The 27,402-nt window shown below is 39.7% G+C and overlaps 1 protein-coding gene across 2 annotated transcripts; it reads right to left on the bottom strand.

Moving 5' to 3' along the window:
* Positions 1-298: 298 nt before the first annotated feature.
* On the bottom strand, positions 299-27,402 carry RIPK1 (receptor interacting serine/threonine kinase 1). 2 transcript variants are annotated; one of them, XM_025163857.2, is made up of 13 exons: positions 27,237-27,402; positions 22,815-22,961; positions 20,776-20,950; positions 19,400-19,553; positions 16,538-16,675; positions 12,978-13,206; positions 12,737-12,886; positions 11,607-11,683; positions 11,397-11,487; positions 8,858-9,451; positions 7,747-7,815; positions 5,846-5,989; positions 299-1,391 (listed from the first exon to the last, which is right to left on the bottom strand). In XM_025163857.2, the coding sequence occupies exons 3-13, from the start codon at positions 20,925-20,927 to the stop codon at positions 1,102-1,104; spliced, it is 2,088 nt and encodes a 695-aa protein (XP_025019625.1). In that variant the 5' UTR covers positions 20,928-20,950; positions 22,815-22,961; positions 27,237-27,402; the 3' UTR covers positions 299-1,101. The 2 variants fall into 2 exon arrangements, with proteins under 2 accessions (XP_025019625.1, XP_015742816.1); XM_015887330.3 differs by having other exon boundaries at positions 5,846-5,992; positions 27,237-27,387.

Raw genomic sequence — 27,402 nt, 5'->3', positions numbered from 1 at the left:
TGATATTTGGGAGAATATTAATGCTCTTCTTTTCCTTCTGAGTAGCAACATTCGCTCCCATTCCTCACATTCTGCCTTTATATATAAGGAAATCACATGTGATCCTCTACTGTTCATCCTTGCTGAGATGATTGCTGAATCTGATGCTCATCAGCCCTTGCCCAACTCCCAGTCTACTGAGACTCCCGGTCTACTGGTAGCAGTGGCAGATTTTTACACACCTGAAGGAAAACGATAATTCAGTACTGACTTCTCTTTTTGAGAAGAGATTCTGGTTTATAGTAAGACTAGAACAGCCTTATGCCCATTTTCTGTATTTTTTTAAAAAAATTAAATTGTACAAATTCATTCAAAATCTGACATATTGTAAAACAGAGGAGTGTGCGTGAAATGGAAAAAATGTTGCATTTTGAACCTAGAAAAAAAGACCATAGCACTCTAGATGTTCTGATGAACCATTTCAGGCTAGCCATGGCTTGGCAGAACCCAGACCCAGAAGATTTTGATTGTCCTTGGATTGAGATGAAACAAATCCAGACAGGCATATGGGGCAAAACTAGTGAGTATCATTTCCTCTCTCCCATCATCAATTCCCAAACTGGTATATCCCACTGGCCAGCCCCCACCAATGTTCCCAGTGCTTTCCTTTGCCTCCTCCCCTCAGCCAGCACCATTGCCACTAATGGCCCAGCGTGGTGTATACCAAAATCTGGCCCAGCTGCTCTGGAGTCTTCCCAGAGCCCACCCGCCCTCTGCTCAGCCACTGCTGCTGCTATCCTTCCCCATCCTCACCCCCCTTCTTCATGGAAGAACCATGTTGTGGCCTGTGTCCAGAACAAAACAGCCCCATTTTGTTCCATGCATGGAGCATGTTTTGTATGTCCCTACTGTAAAGCATACTGTTAGGTTTGTAGCATTTTTTGGCATTAGGAATGGCTGCTATGAAAACCTCCCCTGAGATTGGCCATCAGTTTCTCTTTACCTCCCCTTTCTTTTTCTGCTTGCATACAGTAGCAGTCTGCTGGCAGCATTTGTAATGACCACCCAGTTCTTGTGGAAAAGTCAGTCTCCAGCTCTTTGACTTCTTATATGTTATTTCTTTCAAGAGTCCTGGCTTATTTTGACAAAGCTGTTGAGGAGATCTATCCGCTTGCAAGCAAAGAGGGCTCTGGCCAGCTTCCCCACTGTTGCCCCTTTGCTGCCTTCCTTCATCAGCCACCTCTGGAACATCTGGTAGACTTTTTCTTTGAGTCCATCCCGTTCATAGTCGTGGTCAATTTCGTCCAGCTCTGGGTCAGTGAAGCCCAGTTTACGAGCACAGTGTTTCCATTGTCTGGACAAGTTGTCTCTCACAAGGTTTAGGTGAATATCCGAAACTAGAGCAGTGCTCTCTGGTGGTAGAAAAAAGAAAAAATATTTATAGGTTTTTACAGAGATGTTCTTTGAGACAATGAAACCCCTTGATGGGTAAAACAATGAATGAGCAGGCCACTGGGGACTAGTTAGATGCCTGTTGCTAACGTTCAGTTTCTTTACAGATAGAATGAAAGACACTTCTCTACTTAGTGAGAAAGTTTCTCTATATGTGCAATAACAGAACTGCCTCCTATATCTGCACACAATAAAGGACCCCATCAGGTATTCCCATCATGTGGAGGTGCCCTCTGAAACATACATCAGAACCTGTGTGAAGATGCCTCCTGTGATGATTAAGTAAGATGGTAAGTAAGATGTGTGGCATGCAGACATGCTGTCATGACTAGCTGGCGTGACCAAGGATCCCTTTGCCTGCTTTGAAGCTGAAAAGGGTGTTTTCTGAACTTTTCTGGTGATAGAACAGCTTTGGTATGGTTTACTAAATTTGGGGCTACCAGATCAGGGCTGCAAAATCCCAGGTGACCATAGATTATAGGAGGAAGGCACAATCTTCTGTATCTCTTTATTGTCATCTTGTGGTCATTAGGACTTTGCAGGCCAGATAGAGCAGCAGCCCTATTAAAGTTGAATTATGGCCTGCCTGCAAGGACTGCAGGATGGCTTACATAGTACTATCCCATTAATCATTCCAACAGGGCTACAAAGAAAGGTAGCATAGAGTTTCATCTCCTTGACTAACAGCATTTGAATCTAAGTTCCTTCATTCAAATCTGCTCCAACACTTCCTCTGCTTCACTATATTAAAACTATATTTTGCTTACCTTGGAGTAAACTCATTTAACTAAATGGAAATACTTTTCAATGGATCTTTACAAGACTTTATTGTAACTTTCTCCAATTCATCTATTATAAATAGCTGGACATGAAATCTCTGTAAACATGATCAGCAAAATTGAAATATCAATGAAGAATGATTCTCCTATTACATTACTGGAATTTTTTGAAAATAATCTAAATAAAGGCGCAGATTTAAAAACAGTCTGGGATACAAGCAAAGCTTTTATTAGAGGTTATTTTATTCAATATAATATTGAACTGAAAAAAAAGCACAAATAAAGTAATAAGCTATTTTACAGGAGATTAAGAAAAAAGAACTAAAGACATTGTCGATTAAGACAAATATTTTATATCAAATCAAAATACTACAGCAACAACTGTCTATGTTGACAGTAAGAGAAATGGAAACCAAAATGAATTATGTAAAACAAAGGAACTTTGAATTTGCAAACAAACCAGGAAAGCAGTTAGCCTGTAAGTTAAGGAAGGAGAAAGAAAAGAGGATGATATTGAAACTTCAAGAGGGAAATATAACCATTTGGCTATACAAAAAGCTTTTCATCGGTATTATTCCAATTTGTATAAAAGCAAGACATTTCTCTGGAAAAAATACATGAGTATTTAAAATTGCAAAACTTACCACGATTTACAGATGTACAAAGACAAACAATGAATGGACCTATAACAATAATGGAACTTTTGGAAGCTATAAAAAAGATTAAATTGGGAAAAGCACCTGGTTCAGATGGACTACCAGGGTCTTATTATAAATGTTTTGAGGATGAAATTTTACAGCCACTTCAAAATACAATGAATTCTATTTTACAAGGAGATGGGATGCCACAGTCTTGGAAAGAAGCTAATATTACCTTAATATCAAAGAGGGACAGGACTTAAACCTAACTAAAAATTACAGACCAATATCAGTACTAAATAATGACTATACATTATTTACAATTTTGGCAGTTAGACTAAAAATAATTTTATAAGACTTTGTTCATGAAGATCAATGTGGATTTTTACCTGAGACAATTAAAGATAATATTAGAACAGTACTGGATATTATAGAATATTTGGAACATCATAATGAAAAACAAGTGGCATCAATCTTTTTGGATGCAGAGAAAGCTTTTGATAATCTTAATTGGCCTTTCCTGTTTAAAGTTTTAGAAGATATGGACTTTGGTGAGAATTTTATATTGTCAGTTAAATCCATTTATGCATCACGGAAAGCACAAATTATTGCCAGTGGAGAGTTAACGAAACTATGTGAGATACAAAAAGATACAAGACAAGGATGTCCACTATCCCACTTTTGTTTATTTTGGTCTTGGAAGTTTTAAATACAGACAGTCCCTTACTTACGAACTTTCAAATTGCAAACTTTCCCCAATATGAACAAGATGGACCTGGAAGTAGGAGAAGGCAGGACTTCTCGCTTTCTCCCGCCTTCCAGGAAGTTGGAGGTTTGCATTGAAGTTGGAGTTCTTGGAAAGGGTTAGTTTACTGGGTGAGGCAGGAGAGGAAGCTGTGGCTCCCACACAGCTGCCCCCTTTACCCAGGGAGCCACCGCTGCATCTCCTGCCTCGCCTGGCAATGGAGCATGCTGTGCCCCACCAGCTCATCTCACTGCACGGTCTGTGTAGTATTGCTCCTCGCATTGACAGTAGAAGACAGAGCTCCTCTGCCCACACTGCTGTCCTCCCTCCTGCCTCCTCTCTCCCTCTTTTTTTTTTTTACTTTTTACAGTATGTTTTATGTGGTTGGACTTACGAACAAAATGGACTTACAAACAGTCTCTTGGAATGTATCCTGTTTGTAAGTAATGGACTGTTTCTATATAAGACAAGTTGAAAGGATAATGGGAGCTAAAGTCAAGAAAGAGACATATAAATTGAGAGCCTTTGCAGATGATCTGGTGTTGGGGCTAGAAGATCCTCTGAAAGGGATAGAAATACTAATGAGAAAATTAAAGGAATTTGGTGCACTAGCTGGATTTAAGGTTAATAAACAAAAGACAAATATGCTAACAAAAAATATGAAGATATAAGACCAAATAGAATTGATGAATAAAATAGGTTTTAAGATTGAAAAAAAGGTAAAATATTTGGGTGTTAATTTGACAAATATGAATTGTATGTTGTTCCAGAATCACTTTATTAGATGTGCCATTTTGAGAATTTAGAATAGATATAAACCTAGATTGTGTCCGAGAATACCCCTATAGTTATCTCCACAAGAAGCATTTTATAGGAAAGAAATGGTAACTAAGCAGAAATGGTTAACTTATGGCAATATCCTTGATATTCATCAAGGAGAGATTAAAATAAAATCAAGAAAGGATATGACATCTCAAGGACATTCATGCCGCTGGTTTTCATATGTACAACTTGAAGAAAGATTTAAAGTTGATAAAAAGATATATGGTTTTGAACAAAACAAAGCTGTTTTTGAAACTGAATTGTGTACCAATAATGAACATCTTATTGCTTAAAATGTATAAGCTCTTGTTGAGATTTGAAACAGAAAATGAACAAGTTAAAGACTGTATGATAAAATGGGCTAAAAAGTTTGGGCATAATATACAAATGGAACAATGGGAAAATATATGGATGAAAGGGTTAAAATTTTGTTGTTGTTGTTGTTCAGTCATTAAGTTGTTTCCGATTCTTTGTGACCCCATGAACCATATTGCGCCAGGCCTTCCTGTCCTTCACTGCCTCCCTGAGTTTGCTCAGTTTCATGCTCGGTTAAAATTTATACTGTGTTATAATTTGAAGGAGAATTTCTATAAAATGATGTATAGATGGTATTTGTCACCAGAAAGATTATCAAAAATGTACAAAGGGGTTTCAAACATATGTTGTAAATGTGAACAACAAGAAGGGACTTTTTATCATCTTTGGTGGACATGTAATAAAGCTAAAAAAATTTGGACCCAAATTCAAGTATTAATTCAGAAGATTTTGAAGGTTAATATACAGTTAAAACCAGAGATTTTCCTTTTGGGACTGATGGACAATTGGAAAAAGCTCATGGACCTTTATTTTTATGTATGATATCTGTAGCTAGACTTTTATATGCTCAAAGATGGAAAGATTCGACATTACCCACAATGTAAGAGTGGATCGTGAAGATGACGGAGTTACCTGAGATGGCAAAATTGATAGCTTTGCTTAGAGAAAAAACATTTGACTAACTTTAATGCCAGTTGGAACCCCCTTTCAGACTTTTTGCAGGAGACAGAAAAAAAAATGAAATTATGATATGTGGATTTGATGATTAGTTAAAATAATAGGTTATACAAAATATGTATGTCAAGATGTAGTTTTATAGTAAGAGGTCATTATATGATTTATCTTTATCTGCTGTATAAGAAGTCAGAAGTCATTCTTTTTGTAATTTTCTCTTCTTCCCTTTTCTTTACTTTTCATCACTTTTGTATTCTTTATTTCTAACTCTCTTATTCTCTACTTCTCTCTTAGATTATTGGTTCTTGTTTGCTTTTATCTTATGCTTTTTATAACTTAATAAAAAATTTATATAAACTTTTAATAAACTTCTATATCAACTTTTTAATAAAAAAATTATCCTATTAAGGAAGAAAAAGGTTTTCTACTTTTCTACTTACCAAATATTTTCTGGTGCTCTTCTGTACAGTAATCAGCACTTGCTGGAGAATTGTTTCCTCGAATATCTTGATTTTTAATTTCTAAGTAGTTGTAGGAGCCTATTTGAATTCCAGTGCTATTATATATGTTGTAGTGTGCAGGTTCTTCTGATTATGAGGAAATGTTTTTTTTAAAAAAAAAAAGTGTAAAGTCAGAGAAACAAAAACACAAGGGGGCAACAGGAATAAATAAATACCAAGCTGTGGGTTAACAGATATTTGAAATTTAAATAGTATTTTTGCATAAGGTGACAAAGGTATAATTTCTTCTCCTGAACTCTAAGGGCAGATTCAAAGAATCGTCTTTGTCTTTTAAGGGAGTTGGTTAGTATAGTCAATATGCCAGTGGTTTAATTTAATTTAATTAATTTAACTTCAATGTGTTGAAATCATAGCATATTTGAAAGCTTCATTTATAATCCTCATGCTTTCAAAGGGCATATCAACGGCTCCACCTTCCACCTGAACAAGTATTTCAAAAAAAGCCTTTAAGGCATCCATGCCCATCATGCTATTCCCTTCCAGGGTAGGCAAAATTATGCACAGCGGAAAAGGAGGATGAAGCAGCAAGCCAAAGAAATTAAAAACATGAGATAAGAAAAAGAAATACCGCCAAATCTAATTTACACCAACACCATTCATCATCTCTCTCTATCCTTTCTATTCTATTTTAGCCTTGTTCCATCACATCTATACACCCCTTCATACCCCACCTTTTGTTCCTGAAACTTCCCACCTCTCTCTTTTTCAGGATCCCATTAACTCCATCCACCCCCTATTTTCTCAGTCTCCCCCTTCTTCTTGGTACTTTTGTTCTTCCTTCATCCAGTTGTTTAGTGACGCAGTTCTCATTCATTCATTCATTCATTCATTCATTCTCTCCACATGGTAACCCTTTACAATGGCTTAGTTTAGCAGACATCAAATGCAACGAAGTCAGTTCACCTCTTCGTGCACTCATAAAATCCCATTTGCTGTTTAAGAGGCGTTCTGCCAAAAACCTTCCCAGGCATACTTAGCAACAGATTATACAGCTTGACCTTTGCTCTGTGACCATTAATGGATTAGATGTGATCTTAGCCAAGGGTCTCAGTGCTCTGAATAAACTCTGTCAGAAGCATTGTAAGACAGTCATGAGATAACACACTCAAGGAGCATTCCAAACTCTTTGTGGAAGAGTTAAATGGCAGACGTTAGATGGAAAGGCCCCCTTCCAGTAATATTCTGGTCCTTTCCAAATAGCCAAATATGGCACCAAGGAAGCCCCAGTTTGGCACTAAACTACACTACTCCACTTCCTTTCCCCATGGTTTGCCATTTCCTCCTCCTGTCGGTCAGTCAGCATTCAGCAACTGGCCTGTACTGAGTTATATTAAGGTGTTTCAACTTGTTGTAAAATTAAAATAGATGCTTCAATGTGTAGCATCATAAGGTGAGATGCTTTAAAATCAGCCTCCCACCATGCCACAATCCATGATTCAGCGGCTATTTTGGTTGCTGGTGGGAATGTAACTTTTAGTTTAAACACATTTGGAGGGCAACCAGATTGGAGAAGGCATTTTTCAAGCCTGAGAGTTACCAGCTACTTTGATTTGTTCACCTTAATAGGTGAGGGCTGTAACAAATATGCAATCATATGATCGCCCTAAGATTCTGTATTTATTACAGTGTTCCTGTAAAGAAGGAATTCCATATATGGGGTGCCAAGTTTCAGATGAAGACTAGATGGCAGCCTAGAGATAGAGAAAAGTCTTAACACTTCACTGCCACCTAGCTGTCATCTGGCGTTTTGTGGCCCAGACATGGTATGTACACCATTAAAAGAATGCATCTCAAGAAAACATTTTACTTGTTTGGTTTACCTGTCGGTGTTCTGCCCGTAAAAGGATGTGCAAAGTTGAATTTTCTAAAAGGAATCGACTCCATGGGATCTAAAAAATTGTACAAATTGTTTCAGAATTATGCCATTGTCACAGTTCTTGACATCTATAACCTTTAACAGTATAAAACACAGCTGTTTCTATGATTAACCAAGTGAAAATCTGAGTGATGGTAATGGTACTCTGACCTTTAGTAGGCTGGTAAAAAATGACTCTTCCCAATGGGGCAACATAATCTTCCAGTGGTATGTATGCAAGATTGACTGTTACAGAGTCCTGTTTCCAGCTCTCTACCTGGCCAGAGAATCTTCTGTTATGCATTTGGTCTATGCAGTGTTTTAGAATCAATTTTAGAAAGATGCTTTGAAGTGCACAAGAGTGCCAACACAGCATCCATCTGCCACACTTTAAAGCAGATGCTTCATTCACCCCCCCCACATCCTCTGAAGCACCTTTCGGAGACCAAATCCAAAATTCTGTACAGCCCTATAGTGTATCAGGCTTGTAAAAATCCACCAGTTTGAACATCTGTGGCAAGTAAGTTTTACTTCAATGTAATTAAGAAGAAAATCTTTATCAAACATAGTTCATTTAAAAAAAATATATTAGCACCATTTTTAAATCACTAAGATAGCCAAGCCTGGGCAAGACCACAATACATTCTCCCTAGAAACTTGAATCTTGAACTTCAGTTCATTTTCTTCTATTCAAATCTGGACTAACAGTTTCAATTCTTCATCAAGCCAATGATGCAACCATGTTTCTTGTATGTGTTGGACTACAATAATTATAATTTGCAGCCAATATGGGTGGACATTAGATTACACAAAGTTGTATTACAGTGCTGGACTAGGACTCAAGTAATCCAGGTTCAAACTACCATACAAGCAAAGAATTTCACTCAGGCCAATTACTGTTACAATTTAAATTACTCTAACAACCTCAGAGATTAAGATGAAGATAAAGTGGCTAAAGCTGGCTAACTTTGTTTTTGTTTTGTTTTTTCTGGCTAATGGATGCTGTTACACAGGGAACATGACCATGATGCGAACAGAAATAAGCACTCTGCAAACTCCCACATTAGCTCACTTACCAGTTTCCGAGCTCAAGCTTTTGGAAAAACGATATGAATTGAACGGCTTGGACTGATGGTTCACGCCAGATTCTGGAACTGGTGGTTTACTGAAATTAGAGGGAGTGGCTGAGGATGCTCCATAGAGATCTTCTGCACTTAGCAACCTTGTGAGATTGGTAGTTCCAGCTCCCAACCAACCATTTGGATCTATTGCTCCTGATGGTGCTGGGGGCCATGGATGATTTGAATGGGCCACACTGGCATTGTTGTGACTAACACTTAATTCAATATTTTGAGGTCTTAGGTAAAACTCTGGTGTCTGAGGTGCAGCCGGAGCTTTGGCAAATGGGTCGTAGGATACCTTCCTCCTTCTCCTCTCCTCTTCCTGTATTTGAACACTATGTGCAGCAGGATGACTTTCTGGCTTATCCATCCGGCTGCCATATAAATGGTAATTCAGTTCATCCTGTAATTTTCTTTGCAAGGTTGCTGGAGGCTCAAAGGCATTTTCACAGCTTTCTATAGGTTCGTTTTCTGGATATGGTGCAAACATGGCTTCATCTATGGCGTTAGCAGTGAGACCTTGAGAACTGTGTAAAGAACCAGGTTGGTCTGCAGGATAGATTAGAGATTTGATTTATTATCAAAGGTTTCATGGAAACATTCCAGTCGCTTTGTGAGATATCTTACTGATTGACCCTACTGAATGCTAGATTAAGATTTCAACCCAATATACCAGCTTTCCTCAACCTAGTGCCCTTTAGGACATTGGGATTACAACTCCCAACATTCCCTGCCATCAAGCCCTTTCCCATATCTTGGAATAAGTTCCACTGAATGTAGTAAATCTTATTAGTAAACAGATACTACATCAGCTCTTAGATATTGCCCCTGCTTCATGGCTCTTCTACCAGTTCAGCCAGCTTGGCTCAGGCAGAGATCTTCAGCATTGTCTGCTATTTTGACTGGTTCCTAATTCCAGTTTAACTTAACCTAGACCTCTGAATATTATATATCTGCTTTACTATGGAATATTATATATCTTTACTATGGAATATTATATATCTTACTTTTGCTACTGTGGCTTCTGATCAAGGTTCAAGATTGTCCTGTATATTCTGTGTTACAGAGTTTTTGTCATTAGAGTTACTCACAGAAATTTTGCAATTAAAATGTTTCCTAGCACGGTTGTAAGTGCCTGCTCCCTTATGTGCCAGTTCATCAAGAAAGATCTGAAGATGGCCCTTTCCAGGGCACCGCCTCTGAAATCGATTGGTAAGGGGCAAACTGAAAGAGGGCATTCTGAATTAAAATGTCCCAGACTTCAAATCCCTTCCATTTTAAGTTGTCATTGCAAACTTGGAATGTAACCTTTTCCAGGACTTTTGCTACTGTGGCTTCTGATCAAGGTTCAAGATTGTCCTGTATCATGATTTTCAAGGTATTGATGGTTGCATATATGTTATTTTCAGAGGGTTTGCTGAATTGTTTGTGGTTTAACTGTTGGCTGGGCATTGAGTCAGTGCCCCCAAACCCCAATCCTTATATCTGTTAGCCTGATCGTTTTCCCAGATGGGTACCTTTAAGTGTGGGCATATTGGTTGAGGAACAGCAGTCCTTTGTAGGGTTTAACAATATATTTTTAAAATATTTTAAAAAGGGCTTGAAAATACAGTAGCAGCCAGTGCAAGTAACAGCTCATTCCCACCTTGCTCAGGCAGGTGCATTTTGCTCCAGCTGAAGATTTTGTGGTGGGGGGGGGAGGAAATGAGAAGCAGTCATAGTGGGGTTACATAGGAACCACGCCTAGGAACATAAGCAAATACAGAGATTTCTGCCAGTCACAGTCAGAGGCTCTGAAAACAGTAGCCAGTAATGAGGGATAAGAATAATAATTGAAAAAGCTCTAGGTGGCTCTTCAGTGAAACTGCAGCTGCGTAATGCGGAGTCCCTGTCCCATTCTAGTCTGAAATAGTAGGGGTTCTGGATTCTGCAATAGAACTGCTTTCCCCATGTATATATTGTTATCATGTAATACATATGACTTCTGATTGCTAAGGGAATATGATCAACTCTCAGTTTGTGGTTCCAGTGGTGATGAATCTGCCAGAGATTCTGCAGCTGTGAGAGCCCATACTATAATGAAAAGATGGGAATGATCAAAAGATGAGTCATTAAGCAACCAAAATGAATTAGTTATACCAGCCTGTGCATGGATTTTATCTTCTACTGAACTTGTTCTTTAAGAGTCTGCCATGACAGAAGTGTGCTAGGTAAAATAAAAGCGATGTGTGATAGCATCTTCCCCTCCCTAAGGAGCTCTAATTAGTGACAACAAGATTATAAAATAGACACAGGTCTATTTTATAATCTTACAGGTTCAGAAATGTTCATTTTCCTAGGCATTGAAAGTTGCATCTTGAGTCTCTAATATAGTTTTGAGTCTCTAATATAGTTTTAGTTGTAATGTCATAACTGTTATTGTCAGGCATCCAGATGCCCCTGGAATCTGTTGGACCAACAATAGTGTAAACTGGGCATAAATAAAGTTAAATACCTGATCGAGTTCTGCTGGGAGGTTCTGAGACAGCATCTACTTGGAGAGACTCCATCCGTTTTATAACTTCAGTTGGTTCAGGATATATATCCTATTACACAGGACAAGAATAACAAAAAGTGATGAAACTGTAGGAAGGATGTAGCTTTTATAGGTCTTTAAGGTGCTTTCCAGAGGTAATCCTGTTCAGCTACACATTTGGTAACTTACTTTTAATTTTCTCACATGGTCTTCCACATACTCTTCAAAGTTTTGTTGGTAAAATGGTTGGTAAATCAAATTGATTTCTACAATAAAAGAATCAGTAAAATGATTGAAATAAAGATCAATAACACTGACAGTAGGAATGAGAGAGATGATTATGTTAAGTCTGCACTATTTTTATGGTTAGAATTACGTTGCTTTAGACTAGCATTTTCCCTAGAGTTCTGTAAAACAAAGGTTCTGGCATGATAGTTTTTCCCTAAAATTATTTTAGTCCTAATAGTTACATAAGTATATTAAATAATAGACCTGGTCTCTGTGATCCATAGGGCTATGTTTAATATGCAGATTTAGCCAGACACACCTTATGTGTTTGTAGATCATTTAAATCAAAATGTCTTGATACGGTTATTGAAGGGTGGGTGGATCTGTGCATATGCTAAAGCTCCATGTGGGGAAACCCTTCCATTACTTCCTGAAAATAGACTAGGTAGTAATGGAATGAGAAAAACAGAGTCACTGTATATATCTTGTTTTGTAGATTCGTATTTTTCAGGCAGAACCCCAAGGACTCCACAGTTCAACCCTGAGCTATACATATTCACCTCCAGAAGCAGAATGAGCAGAAATAATAAGTGTATCTAGAATCCTCATTATGTTACTAGGCTGCATTAGATTTATTCAAGGCAGAGATGTCGCTACATGTAGTTTTTAAGCTTTACGCTATATACTTGGAAGGTGGATGTAACACTGTGGTGGAGAAACTATTTAGATACAAACATGATTTATGAGTTATGATATAGTGCATGAAAACCAGCTCTCACAGATTTCAGAAACCAGGAAATCTATACAATTCCTTTCCAGTAAGTTTTTAGAAGGTATGTAAAGTCTTTTTCAGTCCTAGTTCAGAAAGCCTTTGATCTCTTGATGTTTGTGTTTGTTTTAATACATACAGCGTATTTTGAGTGGTTGGCATGAATCACAATGCTGTATAGAAATAAAGTATGGGGGCTTCCATGTGCCATCTTGCCTTGTTTCGTTCAGCTGCATATAGAAAGCTTTTCTTTCTGTCCAATCATCCGGCACGACCCCCTTTTGGTCTGTTATAAACGGTTAGCAGAAATATCTTGTATTACCTGCAAAGGTTGGCCGATCATTTGGCTGTTGCTGCCAAGAGCGTTCCATTAAAGTAATAATCTCATTTGGACAACTGTCTTCCACCTCTTTGATAGGTGGCCTGTTCCCTGCTGAAATGCAGTAGCACAGATGTGTAGCACTGACAGCATCTGGATGAAGGGAGAGAAGAACTCGGCATCATTAAAATGCAGTGCAGTGCAGTATTTTAGCAAGGAAAGATACTTGATCATAAACCCTTACTCTCATAAGGTTCTTTGTTGGCAAAAATGGCCCATAAAACGATGCCAAAGCTGTAAATGTCTGATTTTTCCACAGGCATTGTATTGATGTCCTGCAAATGCTCTGGGGCCATGTAGGAAAGGGTGCCGGCATTACTCTTGGATGTCTGCTTGATTTTCCTCTGTCGGCTGGTCTCTTCTTTAGTCAGCCTGCTCCAGTTTTTGAAACAGGCCACACCAAGGTCTGCTATCTACAAGACAGACAAGAGAAGAGTTTTGGTGAGAAGAGGGGAAAGCAAAGGTGTCTGCAGGGGTTAAGGTCGGGGGTGGGGCAAGCGCTGAAAGCAGCATTGTGGCATAGTGATGTCGGATCTGCCCCTTTTGTGCTCATGTAATGATGTTGCAGACACATACAAAAGGGCCAGAGCTTTTGCCACGATGAGTGACATTGTTTCCATCATTTTGACAAAAGCCTCTGATCCTCTGGATGCCTCTGAACGTGGCCCGGCTGAAAACAAACAAGACTCTGGCAGGTGGCATGCTTAATTGTATTAAGTGTTTCCAATATATGTCATCAAATATGGTAGGTTTCTCTGATCAGCAAAGCAAAGGCAGTTTTCTGATGCATACAGACTGGAAAGCTTAGGAATGTGGTTTAGCTTGACTTCTGGGGGAGACATGGTAAACTGAAGACGTCTCCGCAAAAGCAGAGCCAATGACTGCAGCAAAGATCAAAGAACCAGTGAGTAGATCCTTTGGAAGCTCTCCGGATAAGGAGAGGATGGGACATCACCCACAGGTGGTCCAGATGGCTGCTCCTCATGAGAAGACTGCAGGACAGCAGTCTTCTGCGGGTTTAAGTGCCGGGAGATGACGGGATTAGCCATCTTGCTTGCAACCACGGTGGAGCCTTTTAAAGGATATTAAGTTTGCAAGCCTCACTTTCTCACCACTTTCAGAAATTGCCAATGGTTATCTTAAAGCTATTAGAGATTTTCAGAACCACACGTTTGAAAAGTTACCAGGTAAATTTAGCTTCAACTCTGAACAAAAGAAAAATTAATTACAAGCTTAAGAACTTAAATAATTTGAAATAAACAGCAAAAAGCTAAATAAGATTTTGATCTAAGAAAGTTACAAACAGATTAAATGTCCAGGTAAATTTGGACTATTGACTTTTACTATAAGAGTTTGAAATTAACTATAAAAATAACTAGCTTCTCATGGCTACCAGAGTTATTTTGGCTATCTTGGCTCATAACAAAGATAAGAGATGATTTTAGAAACTGGGCACTAGAAGGGACTAAAGATTTAAGCAGAAGGGTAAAAAATACAACTCAGCTTTTGGTGACAGTTAATTGGGACTTACAAAATGACACAAAATGTTATAACATTGGAAATATTAAAGGAGATCTTTGAAGAATGGAGCCAGAAATTAGTAGCTACAATATCAATAGTGTCGGTAATGATGTCTGATTCTATGGATAGATTTATCCAAAAGATATCAATGAGGAAATGACAGATGTAGAGCAAATTTTGTCTGATAAGACAAAGTACCAAAAGTGGAACTACAAATGACAGTCCAAGAAAATTATTTGGAAAAGGACGCTTTATTCGATATACAAAAGAAACTAGCTGAAGTTTTAAAAATTAAAAGGGAAATACAAATGACAAACCAAGAGAATGACCTGGAAAACATTTTCTTATTGGATCTACAAAAGAGGCTTGTTTAATCCTCGAAGTCTGTGCGATGGGATAAAGACAAATTGAAGAGAAATCAAATCCTATGACACTATTTGAATGAACAACGACTAAACCTGTAAAATAAAGTTGGTTTATTTGATCAAGGTTAAAACAATACTTTTTTTTCCTTTTTTTTTTTGCAAAGTTCTGGCAACCTTTTATGGACTTTTTGCTGACACCAGGATTGAAAAATTGATGTTTTATGGATTTGCTTATAGATAAGGGATGGGATATGGGATGAAGAAATATCTGTTTATAACCTTATAGGGGGTGAAGAGTTATTAAATTTGTCTATACTTGTGGTAATGAAAGTTAGAAGTCATTTTATATATTTCTTTTCTTTTTCTTTATCATATTCTTTCTTTTCTTTTTTCTCTTTTGCATTTTTTATTTTCTTATTTTTTCTTTATTTAAGTTTAGTTTGTATTAGTTTTTACTACTGTAATCAAAATCCTTAATAAAAAATTATACATTTTTTAATTGAACCACATGGTTTAGCTTGTAGCACAAGGAAAGAAAAGCAAAATATCCTGAAGGATTGGCCACTGTGCACTGCCATTTTCATTACGGTAATGTATATGGAATGCTAGCATCATGATGAACTGTATAAGCCCTGCAAATGAATGAATGAATGAATAAATATTGGCTTTTCTCCCATAAATGATCCAGTTCGTCAGACTTCTGTGTTGCGACTGAGCACCCTACTGGTTCTTGTTGCCTATTCTCTCCTCCCGTGTTGCTGTATAATGGCCAGAAGTGTGTCTTTGGATTCAGATGGGCACTGGTGTAATTTTGCTGACCTGCTTTTTAGCCTTATGATTGGACAAGAAGTCACTGGCTTTCCTTTCTTTCTGAACAAAACAGTCATAAGCCAGGAATTGTTTTTGTCTTTTGATTTATGCCTCTCTTTTTTTTTTTTACAATAAAATAGAATTACATACAATCCAATAGCATTCACCCTCCATGTCACAGCCCCCATTCACAGTCCCCAAAGACTGTGTTGCTGAAAATCCCCCATCCTCTGGTGCTATCTTAGTCTTGCCAATGTGATCCTCACTCCTGAAACTCTTAAAAACTAGTATCCCCAGGCCCCCAAAAATGCTGCTGAACTGACCAAGAGGCTGATCTGGCAGAATGCCAATGCAGATCAACAGTAAAGCTGAGAAGCTATAATGGTGGCTCTTGTTGTGACCAGTACTTCATTTCCTTAGTCACATTCTAGAAAACCTGTGAAATATTCCAAAAAGTAATTTGAGGAAATATGCAGGTAAGCACTACTACTATTGCTTCTTCCCCCTTCCATCCCTTTAAAGTCAGACCTCTTGGATCAGAGGTGGCATGTGTTTCTCAGCTCCCCTTCTGGTGGCCTTAGAACCACCATAGATCATAACTGCTGAAAACTGGTGAGAAACAGATGAAAAATGTGGTGCAAATCCTAAAACAGGTATGCCACAGTTCACTTGTAAAGAAAATCCCTAAAATTGGCCCCTATTCCATCCCTGACTATATGTGACACCACCCATTCTGAGACCCTCAGACCCCCACCCCACCCTGGAGTGAGTTTTCTGTGGGAAGAAAGCCTTTTGCACACCTCATAGCGTCTTTCCCCTTGCCCAACTCAAAACACTTGAAATGACATTGCAGGAAGACTTAAGGCAAAGAGTAAACAGTGAGGTACAGTGAAGAAATAGAATTGAGTTCCTGTACCACATAATCCATCTAGTGAAACTTAAGCCCTCCCAATCCCCCTTTATAGCCTAATAGACAAGCATACATTTAACAAACACGCGTGGTTCTGATTTTACTGGAAGACTGAAGATGTGTGTGTGTTCATGCTACCTTGATGTGAAAATCTTCATCCACAAGAATATTGTCTGGTTTTAGATCCTTATGCACTAAACCCTGCTCTGTTAAATAGAGCATTCCTTCGGCGATCTCCAGAACGAAGCGTCCTTTCACAGGCAAAGGAATAGGGGTCTGTAAAAAAAAACAAACTCCAGCAAAATATTAGTTAAACTCAGTCTAGACATGTATGAAACTGAATTTATCAGGTCAGATAACAGGTCATTAAAAAAAATCATGAGTTATTCAGATCCATTAATTTAGGACATTGGCTAGGCATGATGGATATAATCCAACACATCTGGTGGGAATTCACTTGGGGGAAGGTTTTCAAATCATGCTTATAAAGGAATTTGGGGGGATGACTTTTAGCATCCATCCAGCAGATTTCCAGAGAATAGCAAGGAGAGATAAGAAGGCCTTCTTAAATGAACAATGCAAAGAAATTGAGGAAAACAATAGAATGGGGAAGACTAGAGATCTCTTCAAGAAAATTGGAGATATCAAAGGAACGTTTAGTGCAAAGATGGGCATGATAAAGGACAAAAAAGGCAGGGACCTAACAGAAGCAGAAGAGATTAAGAAGAGGTGGCAAGAATACACAGAAGAACTATACAAGAAAGATTTTAATGTCCCTGATGTCCATGCTGGTGTGGTCACTGACCTTGAGCCAGACATCCTAGAGAGTGAAGTCAAGTGGGCCTTAGGAAGCATTGCTAACAACAAAGCTAGTGGAGATGACAGTATTCCAGCTGAGTTATTTAAAATACTAAAAGATGATGCTGTTAAAGTGCTGCACTCAATATGCCAGCAAGTTTGGAAAACGCAACAGTGGCCACGGGATTGGAAAAGGTCAGTTTATGTTCCAATTCCAAAGAAGGGCAATGCCAAAGAATGCTCAAACTATCGCACAATTGCACTCATTTCACATGCTAGCAAGGTTATGCTCAAAATCCTACAAGCTAGGCTTCAGCAGTACGTGAACCGAGAACTACCGGATGTACAAGCTGGGTTTCGAAGAGGCAGAGGAACTAGAGATCAAATTGCCAACATTCGCTGGATCATGGAGAAAGCACGAGAGTTCCAGAAAAACATCTACTTCTGCTTCATTGACTATGCAAAAGCCTTCGATTGTGTGGATCACAACAAACTGTGGCAAATTCTTAGAGATGGGGGTACCAGACCATCTTACCTGTCTCCTGAGAAATCTGTATGCGGGCCAAGAAGCAACAGTTAGAACCGGTCACGGAACAACCGATTGGTTCAAAATAGGGAAAGGAGTACGACAAGGCTGTATACTGTCACCCTGCTTATTTAACCTATATGCAGAGTACATCATGAGAAATGCCAGGCTGGAAGAATCACAAGCCGGAATTAAGATTGCAGGGAGAATCATCAATAACCTCAGATATGCAGACGATACCACCCTAATGGCAGAAAGTGAAGAAGAACTAAAGAGCCTCTTGATGAAGGTGAAAGAGGAGAGTGCGAAAGCTGGCTTGAAACTCAACATTAAAAAAACTAAGATCATGGCATCTGGACCCATCAATTCCTGGCAAATAGAAGGGGTAGAAATGGAAGCAGTAACAGACTTCATTTATTTGGACTCCAAGATCACCACAGACGGAGACTGCAGCCATGAAATTAAAAGACGCTTGCTCCTTGGGAGGAAAGCTATGGCAAACCTAGATAGCATATTAAAAAGCAGAGACGTCACCTTGCCGACAAAGATCCGCATAGTCAAAGCTATGGTTTTTCCAGTAGTAATGTATGGCTGTGAGAGCTGGACCATAAAGAAGGCTGAGCACCGAAGAATTGATGCCTTTGAACTGTGGTGCTGGAGAAGACTCTTAAGAGTCCCCTGGACTGCTAGGAGGTCAGATCAGTCAATCTTAAAGGAAATCAACCCTGATTGCTCATTGGAAGGACTGATAATGAAGCTCAAGCTCAGATACTTTGGTCACCTAATGCGAAGAGAGGAGTCTTTGGAAAAGACCCTGATGCTGGGAAAGATTGAAGGCAAAAGGAGAAGAGGACGGCAGAGGATGAGATGGTTAGATAGCATCACTGAAGCAATGACCATGAAACTGAGCAAACTCAGGGAGGCAGTGAAGGACAGGAAGGCCTGGCGCAATATGGTTCATGGGGTCACGAAGAGTCGGACACAACTTAACGACTGAACAACAACAACAACAACAAAGCTATGACTGCTTCCGAGACAAGCAGAAGATACACATCTGGACTTAATCAGTTTATGAGAAACACATCATTAACAGGTAACAACACACAGCCCACCATTATGAAGACAATGGATGGCAAAGGAAATCAGGCAGTTGAAAAGGTTCAAGTTATTAATAAGGGTCCTATACTGGGAGGACTCATTGTCAAGTATGAGTTTGAATGATTTCCAAACAGAGTTCTAGGAGGTTTCATTTGCATGGTTTAGCATCAATATTCTTCCATTTCATTGCTTGCTGAAGCCTTTCAAATGTTTAACATCTTGGAAGTAAAAATAGGCATCAAAACATACATGCAAAGCTGCTCAGTTTGTGCAATTATGATTTCAGTATTAGGGGCTTCCTACTTCTTCATGCACAGCTAGCAGCTTAGGATCCATATTTCCAATTGTCTTAACTCCTTATGTTCCAGTTTCCCCATCATTCAGCAATCCCATATACTAGTCCTCTAAGCATACTCCAATCCACTGTTTGGGAATTAAAATCCAAACCATTTTCATGGCAATACAAACACATCATCACTAGCAAATTAAGACTTGAATAGCATCTCCTCATTTTTAGGCACTTTCTCCAAAATGACCAGCAGATTATTCTGCAAGTTATCAATCTACTCTGTACTCACTGCTTGTAGAACAGACATCAGGTCTCCTTTGCGTACGTATTCAATTACAAGGGAGTAGTTTCCATCTTCTAGGATGACACCCAATAGTTTCACCACACGATCATGATTTAGTTTGTGCATGATCATGCCTTCCTCTAGAAGAGAAGTGTTACATCTGGAAAATAAATGCTATAGGATTACCATTGTGTGGCATTATCAAAAGGAGAGAACTGGAGATCTAACATTCTAAATCTATACTCAAGTTGTGATCTTCAGGCTTTAAGCCTGGAATCGGCAACCTGGTATCTTCCAGATATATTGAGTTTCTCCTCCCAGCCAACACAATCAGTAGCAAGACTTCAAGAGCATTACAATCCAGAATGTCTGGAGGGCACCAGGTTGCCTACCCCTACTTTAGTTTTATTCATCTGAACTTGCTGAAATAATAGATCAAATTATTGCATGATGACAGCTAAAGACATGTAATCCCCACTGCCACCAGATCTGTTGTACTACAACTCTCACAAACTCTAATCAACTATGATGCTTGAGATGTAGTTGAACACATCTGAAGTGCATCACACTGCAGAAAACTGGCATAATGAAACTGCAGACTTTGCAGGTAGATGAATGAAAAGTGGTCTTGCATATGAGTGGCAATTCCTATTATTACCAGAGGTGTATTCTACTGTTTTCATAGCATCAGGAATACTAAAGGACCCAGGTTCTTTCTTGTTGGCTCTTCCACTACTCCTCACATTCCAATAAGTATCTCGGTCTGGGGAATAGCTGCATTTTAATCTCCACGATGCATTAGTACAGGGCATTATGGGAAGCTAAAATGCCTCCTACCCTAAAAGAAGAAAGGACCCCTTGAAGTATATCGGGTGTACCACAGGCAGATTCCTGAGGGGGCCCTCAACTGGTGCCTGTTGCAGAGCCAGGAATAATGAACCATTTGCAGCAGGAATTAGCTGAAAGGTTGCAAAATCAAAAACACATGTAGCAACTACCTTCCTCTATGGTTCTGAGCTCAATGAGACTTAAATTGTTTAATGTACTGTCAGATGCAGGAGAACAAGACAAGAGCAATTGCCCTTGTGCCCTGCTTGCACAGTTTTCTTGAAACAAATCTGGTTGAACACTGGGAGAAGCCAAATGCTGAATAAGATGGAGCAATGACTTGACCTTGCAGGGTTCTTTTTACATTCTTATGATACACCACTGGGGAAATCTTGTTTTAGTAATAATCTCTGGGTAATCAAACCTTAAAAAAATAGAGGAGGAATAATTTTAGTCAGAGGGCCAGCTAATCTGGTTGGAAATTACCAGGACGCTGATAACCAACAATTCTGTCCTGCCCTTTCCTGTCTGTAAAGAACAGTTCTCCAACTTACTCTGTGCGTTGAGGCCCCGTGTACACAGTTTTTAACACTACAAGCCCATGACGTTTGTGGTAGCATAACAAAACCATTCCAAATCCACCAGCATTCAGCTGTTTTTTTTGCAAAAAGTCCTCCGATTTCATCTGGATGTCAGCCAAGGCCATGATTGTGGTTCACAAAGAAAATCCTGCAATGTTAATGCAGAAGAGAAGGTGTTTTATGGTCCTTCTATTCCCACTCTAGATTCTGGCCAAAGCCGGTACTCTTATAACCTTATAAAAAGTTCTGAAGATGGCTTCACCTGCCACACACTTATGCGTATTCAGAAGTAAATCCCCAAATGTTCAACGGTCCATACTTAGGAACGCAACCCCCAAATATGTTTCAATTTCCCTCACACTGTTTAAATCAGAGGTAGGTACCTTGGCATCCTCCAGATGTTTTGGACCTCAGTCTAACCTTGGTGATACTAGAGTTGATGGGAGTTATAGCCCAAAGTACACAAAGAGCAATCAGCAGCCTACTCCCTGATTTAAAGGATTTGGCTTATCTTGTTCTTGAGGGCAACAGGTGGCCAACCTTTCCAGCCTAGCAACTGGGTTAGCTACTCCCCAAGTTACGTAGGGACAGGATTCAGCATGGCTGATACATATTATTATAATGAATTTACATACCAATGTTCAATAAGTATTTCTAGAACAGCTCACATAAACAGAAACAAAATCAGGAAAAGAGTGAACCAATAAAAAAAAAAACCAACCACCACTAGCATAAAATACATCATTAGAAAAAGGCCTGAGCAAACATGAAGATGGTGGCAAAAGCACACGAGCAAAGCTGCCCCAACTGAAAAAGTCCTCTTCGGCCGAGGCTCAACAGCAGGAGCTGCTGAAGAATCCAAGGCGCAGGGCGCTCCTGCATAGTGCCTTCATTCGTGGCATCTCAAAGGCACCTCCCTGGCCATCCAGCACTGAATAATAGACTAGATGGACTTTTGACCTTTTCAGGAAATTGCCTTATTAAATAAGATCATTGTTTCTCCTAACACCATAAGGATTACTGACTAGAGTTTAGGCAGGATTTTTTCCCCCCAGATTTGTTAGAAGATGCTGAGGATTGAATCTTGGACCTTCCCCTTGTGCAGAAAGCTTGTGGTCGAGCAGCAACACCTCTTTCCCTAGAAACCTTTGGCACCATCTAATAGAGATCTGCATGCTTCTGAAAAGTTTCAGAAGAGTTGGTTCAGAATGCACAGAAGCACAAGCATGGCACCTCTTCAGAGCTTTTTTAAACTTCAAGAGATTAGGCTTCACACATAATTCAAGAAGGGGTTGATTCAAAGAGTATGGGAAAACACCCTACATCCTTAGGTGGCCATTTTAACGTCAACTTTGGATACACAATTAAGCCAAGCATGTATGAACTGTAAACAAGGCATTAAAAAAACCTGGGTGTTTAAGCATGGCCTGGAAGTCAGCACCAGCATTGTAAACTGATAATGCTCCTGAAGACTCAACCAATGTAGGGACTGACAAAAAGAAGAGCTGGGTGGGTATCAGGAGGGATGAAAAACCACACAAACTGCACTCTTCTAGGCATGAACCTAGTAGGCAGAGGGTAGAATCAGGAACACCTGCCAACAGAGTGTTACAGAAATCCAGGCAGGACACAACTAAGGCATGGACTAATGGCTTAACTGTTTCTGGAGTAAGATATGAACAAATTCTCCAGGTATTTAGAAGGAGGAAAAAAAGCTTGGAACATATCAATTTTGCCCAGAAAGTACCTTCCAAAATTAGCAGCTTTAAGAACAGAACTTTCAGTAGAAGCTTATGGCAAAGTAGAGATTAAGAGAGACTGGAATTTAGCAAAAGGCAGCCAGAATATAAAGTAAATTAGGAAAATAGCATTACTTTACTTGTACCAGAATTGCAAAATAATAACAACAACAGTAATAATAATAATGATAATAATGGCTTTATGAAAGAAATCCCTATTTCTGAATGATGGAATATTTCTATATTTCCTTTCTAGTTTATGGCCATGAATACCTTTGTTAGGTCCAGAATCATCAACGGACACAGATCCTTTTTAAATGCAAACTTTTCAGAAGCTGGAACCAAAGATCTGATGGGCTCAAGTAGCAAAATCCAAGTCAATTGTCAATGTCTCAGGAGATTTAACATTGGATGAGTCAACTGGGAGGAAAGAAAGGCAAAACTGCATCAGAGAATGAACAGTACGCACAGAATGGTCAATCTAGTCAGGGCTTTTTGTTGAGTCAAGGTATGAGAGGGGCATACTCTGGAGAGAAAAAATTATAATAAAATGGCTTGATTGTCTTTAAATAGATCACTACACATGGTTGCAAAACCCTAATCCAAATTAAGTCAACAATGCTGCCATGAGAATGTGCATGTGCATGGAATGGGGAATCTCTACAGCTTTTAGCAACATCTTTACCAAGATTGGACAAAGTAACAAAGATATTAAAATCTCCAAGCAATGGCATCTGAATAATTGGCTCCACCAGAGACCAAAGCCACAAGGACAATTCTTTGACAAACTGACTATTAAAATCAGGTGATCAATATTTTATTAAAAGGAAAATGGAAATTTCAACTCAAATGTTAGGCATTCAAGAGAAATATTGGGAACTTCTGAAGGCAAATATGAAAATTTGCAAGCCTGTTCAATAGTAACACCAAGTTGCCATCCTGTCCTGATAGTCCAGGAACCTCTGCTAGTTGGAATTCATCTTGAAAAAGAGCTACAAGAGACACCGTCTTATCAGGGTGTAACCAAGTTTCAGTGTTAGCAGCAAATAAAATAGACTGCTCGTTGAAATAATGAGATAAAAGTAGATTCTTAATAATTGAGCAGGCATCCCATAACAAACGGTGAAACTGAACTTTAACAGATAAATCAGAACACATTTAAATGAATAATAAAGTATTTCACTGAACAGTGGATGACTGCATCCAACTTTCTATAATTACCAATCAGACAATAACCCACTAGGTTGGGGAACAGGAAAATACAGGATTTCATGTTATTTCCAACAACCACTCTGATAAGTGTAAAGCAAAGGCAACAAAACCAACCTTACTTTAACAATATGAAGCTCAATAAAACCACCAGAATTAAGTTCATACACTTCAATGGTTAAAAAAGTAACTAATGCAAGTATAATACAAATACTGAGCCAGGAAGCAGACAAAACAGCTTTAAAGAGATGCATAAAGACACAACTACTTTAATAAGCCAACTCCTTAAAGCTCACACAGAGGGGTTCAGCAGATCCAAAAATGTCCTCCAACATGTTCTACCACCAGCAGGAAATTACAGCACTAGTTCTGGAATAAGAGGCCTTCAAAGAAAATGTGGTACACCGTTGACACAGCAGCATTCTGTCTGATCTGAAATGCCCTTAGCCAGTCATCAGCAGCATTGGTCTAGGGCAGTGTTCTTCAAACTTGGCAACTTTAAGATGTGTGGGCTGGTGGGGAATTCTGGGAGTTGATGTCCACACATCTTAAAGTTGCCAGGCTTGAAAAACACTATTCTAGGGCATTGTTTCTTGACCTCAGCAACTAAGATATGTGGACTCCAACTCAAAGAATTCCCCAGGCAACATATTTCCTGTACATTTTGAAGGCATTCTTCAAAACATTCTTTTTTTCAGATCCATTCAGTTTCTCAAGTCAAACAAATATCCTACCCAGGAATGAAGAGGGGATGCTGGTAGACCTCTCTTCAAACATTACACTGAAAGTTGAAAACAGCTGTCCAACCACTCCAAAAAGAGCTTTTGAATGAAAGTTCACAGAATATATAAGATTTTCAGTGAAGAAGTACTGAAGGCCCTACCTTGTTTTTCAACATGAAAGTGAATTTTCAGTGAAAGTGGATTTTCAGCACCCATTATAACCAAGACAAATACAGTACCTGAATAGGCTGAATGTAATGTTTTGCTAGCTCTAAGGCTTTCTATCATAATACTCACTCCAGACATTAAAGAAGTATATCATCATATGCAAGAGCATACTTCCCATTAAGATAACTGATGTATTGATATGTAAAGAAAAATAAAGAATATGATTAAAACATGAATTCACTATTTCTCTTACCCCTCTCTCCCCCATTTTTAAAGAAACAATGGGCTGTTTATTAAAAAGTACTGGCATTTGGTGTTTTGTGGACCTGGGAAGTTTAATACTGGTTTATGGTATCTTTTAAGAGGCTAATATACAGTTATTTCGGTTGCAACTAACATAGCTCGAAATCATTAGTCAATAAGTTATAATTTCTGAGCAAGTAAATCAGAGAATGATTTGGTAAAAATATCATATAACTGTACATCTTACTTGCCAGCAGACCACTGTGCCTACTTTGTAAAGATTGCTTTGTAAAGGAAGTGACTCAGACTGATAGACTGAACAGGAGGTGCTTATGGAAGCAAGTGTTATGCTTTCATGTGCCTGCTCTTGATTCTCATTTTACAGATAATCCTCACCTAATGACCACAACTGGGATCAGAATGTTGGTTGTTGAGTGAAGCGGTCATTAAGCGAGACACCCATGTGAGTACTTTGCTCAACAACCACAATCCAGGCACTCCCAGTTGTGGTTGTTAAGCAATCTCCTGGATCATTAAGTGGACAGAACGAAAGAGCTGCCTGCAAGACGGCTTCAGCTCAGCACAGAGCTGAAATCCTCCTGGCAGGCAACCCCTTTGCTCTCAAATGTTCCTAAAGCCGGCTGAAGGGTTTTCCCTCCCTTCAGTGGACGGAGAGGAAATCCCTCCTGGGGCTGGAGGAATGGAGCTGAAATCTTCAGGATTTGAGCTCCATTCCTTCCCACTGCCAAGGGGTTTCCCTTCCCCACTCAGAGTTGAATATTTCAGCTCCTTTCCTTCACAACACTGAGTGGGAGGAGAAACCTCTCGGTGCTGGGAAGGAATGGAGCTCAAATCCTGAAGATTTCAGCTCCATTCCATCACACAGCTGAGTGGGAGGGGAAACCCAACGTTGAACGGCAGTGTGTAGGAACAGAGCTCAAATCCTGAAGATTTCAGCTCCGTTCCTTCCTACTGCTGAGGGGTTTCCCCTCCCCTCCATGAACGGAGGGGAAATCCTTGGTGGGGCTAGAGGAACGGAGCTCAAATCACACTGCCATGTCCCCTCCACTTGCAACCTTCTCTGCTGGCTTCAGAGAAGATTGCAAATGGCAATCACATGTTCATGGGGTGCTTGGCAACCAGTCATAAATGCAAGTCGATTGCCAAGTAACTGAAATGCGGTGATGGGACATTAATCTAGGACCTCCTTTTTTTTTTTTTTAAGTCATTCCTGGAGGAAAGAATTAATAGAAATGAAATAAATCATGCTGAATTAACTAGGTTCCATTCTCAATAAATATGTGTACCCTGGGCATGATGGCTGGAGGTGATGGAACTTCAATTTAACATATGCCAGGTTGGAGCCCTGCTGGTCTAGCCTGAGAAATAGTTGTTGAACATACTTTACATATTTTTATCCTGTCTTAAGAACTTTCAAAGGACACCTCCTAGAACTGCCTACCCAAAGACAGTTATAAAATTTCTTCCTTAATAGATTCTGTCTGGAAAGGAAAACTGTGTCAGAAGTGATGGGAAAACATGGATTTGATTAACTATGGGGGCCACTGTCATATACATTCCTCCTGAAATTCTAGGCATATGTAAGGGGGATTGCATAATATAACCTTTGCACCTGATTTTTGATAATTTTGACTGCAGCTAAACAAACCAACCCCGGAGGGCATTAAGTTGCTTGTTCCGTCTGCTAGCCTTTGATAGCTTATTTTGGTTCTCAAATCTGCAAAGCTCAGTTCCGTCTTTCTCACGCGCGCGCACACACGCGCCCCCCCCCCCCCCGCGCGATGTCAGCTTCAGAGGCTTGAAAAGAAACGGAGAAAGCGAGAGCTGTTTGCGAAACGCTCTCTGCGAGATCTCGATCAGTGTTTCTCAACCGCAGCCGCTTGAAGATGTGTGGACTTCAACTCCCAGAATTCCCCAGCCAGCCGTCCTATTGAAGTCCACACATCTGAGGTTCGGAAACACCGATCTGGCCTGCAAACGGGAAGGAGATGATACCCTTCTCGGCTAAACAGCGGACCCCACCGCCGGGCGGAAGAACTGGTGCAAAGGCTCCAGCTTGAAAGCTCAGCTGCTTTCGGTTTCGGCCTCCGCTCGCCCGCCGCCTCCCCCCAGCTTTTCTTCCCCTCTGGATCATTACAGAAGGGAATCAACCGCGAGGGGTTAACATCCCAAGAGCGAACGAAGGGAGTGGCTCTCTCCAGCCCCCTTAAGAGCCAGCGACCCATCCCTAATCGCGTGTCGGAAAAGCAGGAAGAAATGCAGGGGAACTTCAGGGGCACGATTTCTTCGGGTTAAGAAGAAACGTGACACAACCGACCCGATCCCCTTTTACCTATTCTTCTCCGAAACGGAATCTACCCGTTTGCGCGCTTCGGAAATACGGGGGTCCCCACTTGCTAAATGCACCGCCGCTCGGAACGCGCCCGCTTCCAAGTTTCTTCCTCCTTCGCTGAACTTTTTCGGGGCGGAGTTAGGCGGTGACAGAAGAGCACGCAAGC

Source organism: Python bivittatus, unplaced genomic scaffold (genome assembly GCF_059951505.1).
Source record: "Python bivittatus isolate LINGU-HERP-01145 unplaced genomic scaffold, Pbiv_v1 ctg000840_np1212, whole genome shotgun sequence".
NCBI lineage: Eukaryota > Metazoa > Chordata > Lepidosauria > Squamata > Pythonidae > Python > Python bivittatus.
The sequence above is the reverse complement of the archived record's forward strand: the minus strand, read 5'-3'. Positions and strand labels throughout refer to the sequence as shown.

What these genes read in the sequence shown, in the direction of transcription:
- RIPK1 (XM_015887330.3), bottom strand. Translation starts at nt 20,927, where the DNA reads ATGGCCTTGGCTGACATCCAGATGAAATCGGAGGACTTTTTGCAAAAA. An exon ending in TGATGTCTGTTCTACAAGCA is followed by an intron (nt 16,676 to 19,399) that starts GTGAGTACAGAG and finishes TTTTTTTTACAG; the next exon opens with ACCCCTATTCCTTTGCCTGT. An exon ending in AAGCTTGAGCTCGGAAACTG is followed by an intron (nt 7,816 to 8,857) that starts GTAAGTGAGCTA and finishes ACAATTTTTTAG; the next exon opens with ATCCCATGGAGTCGATTCCT.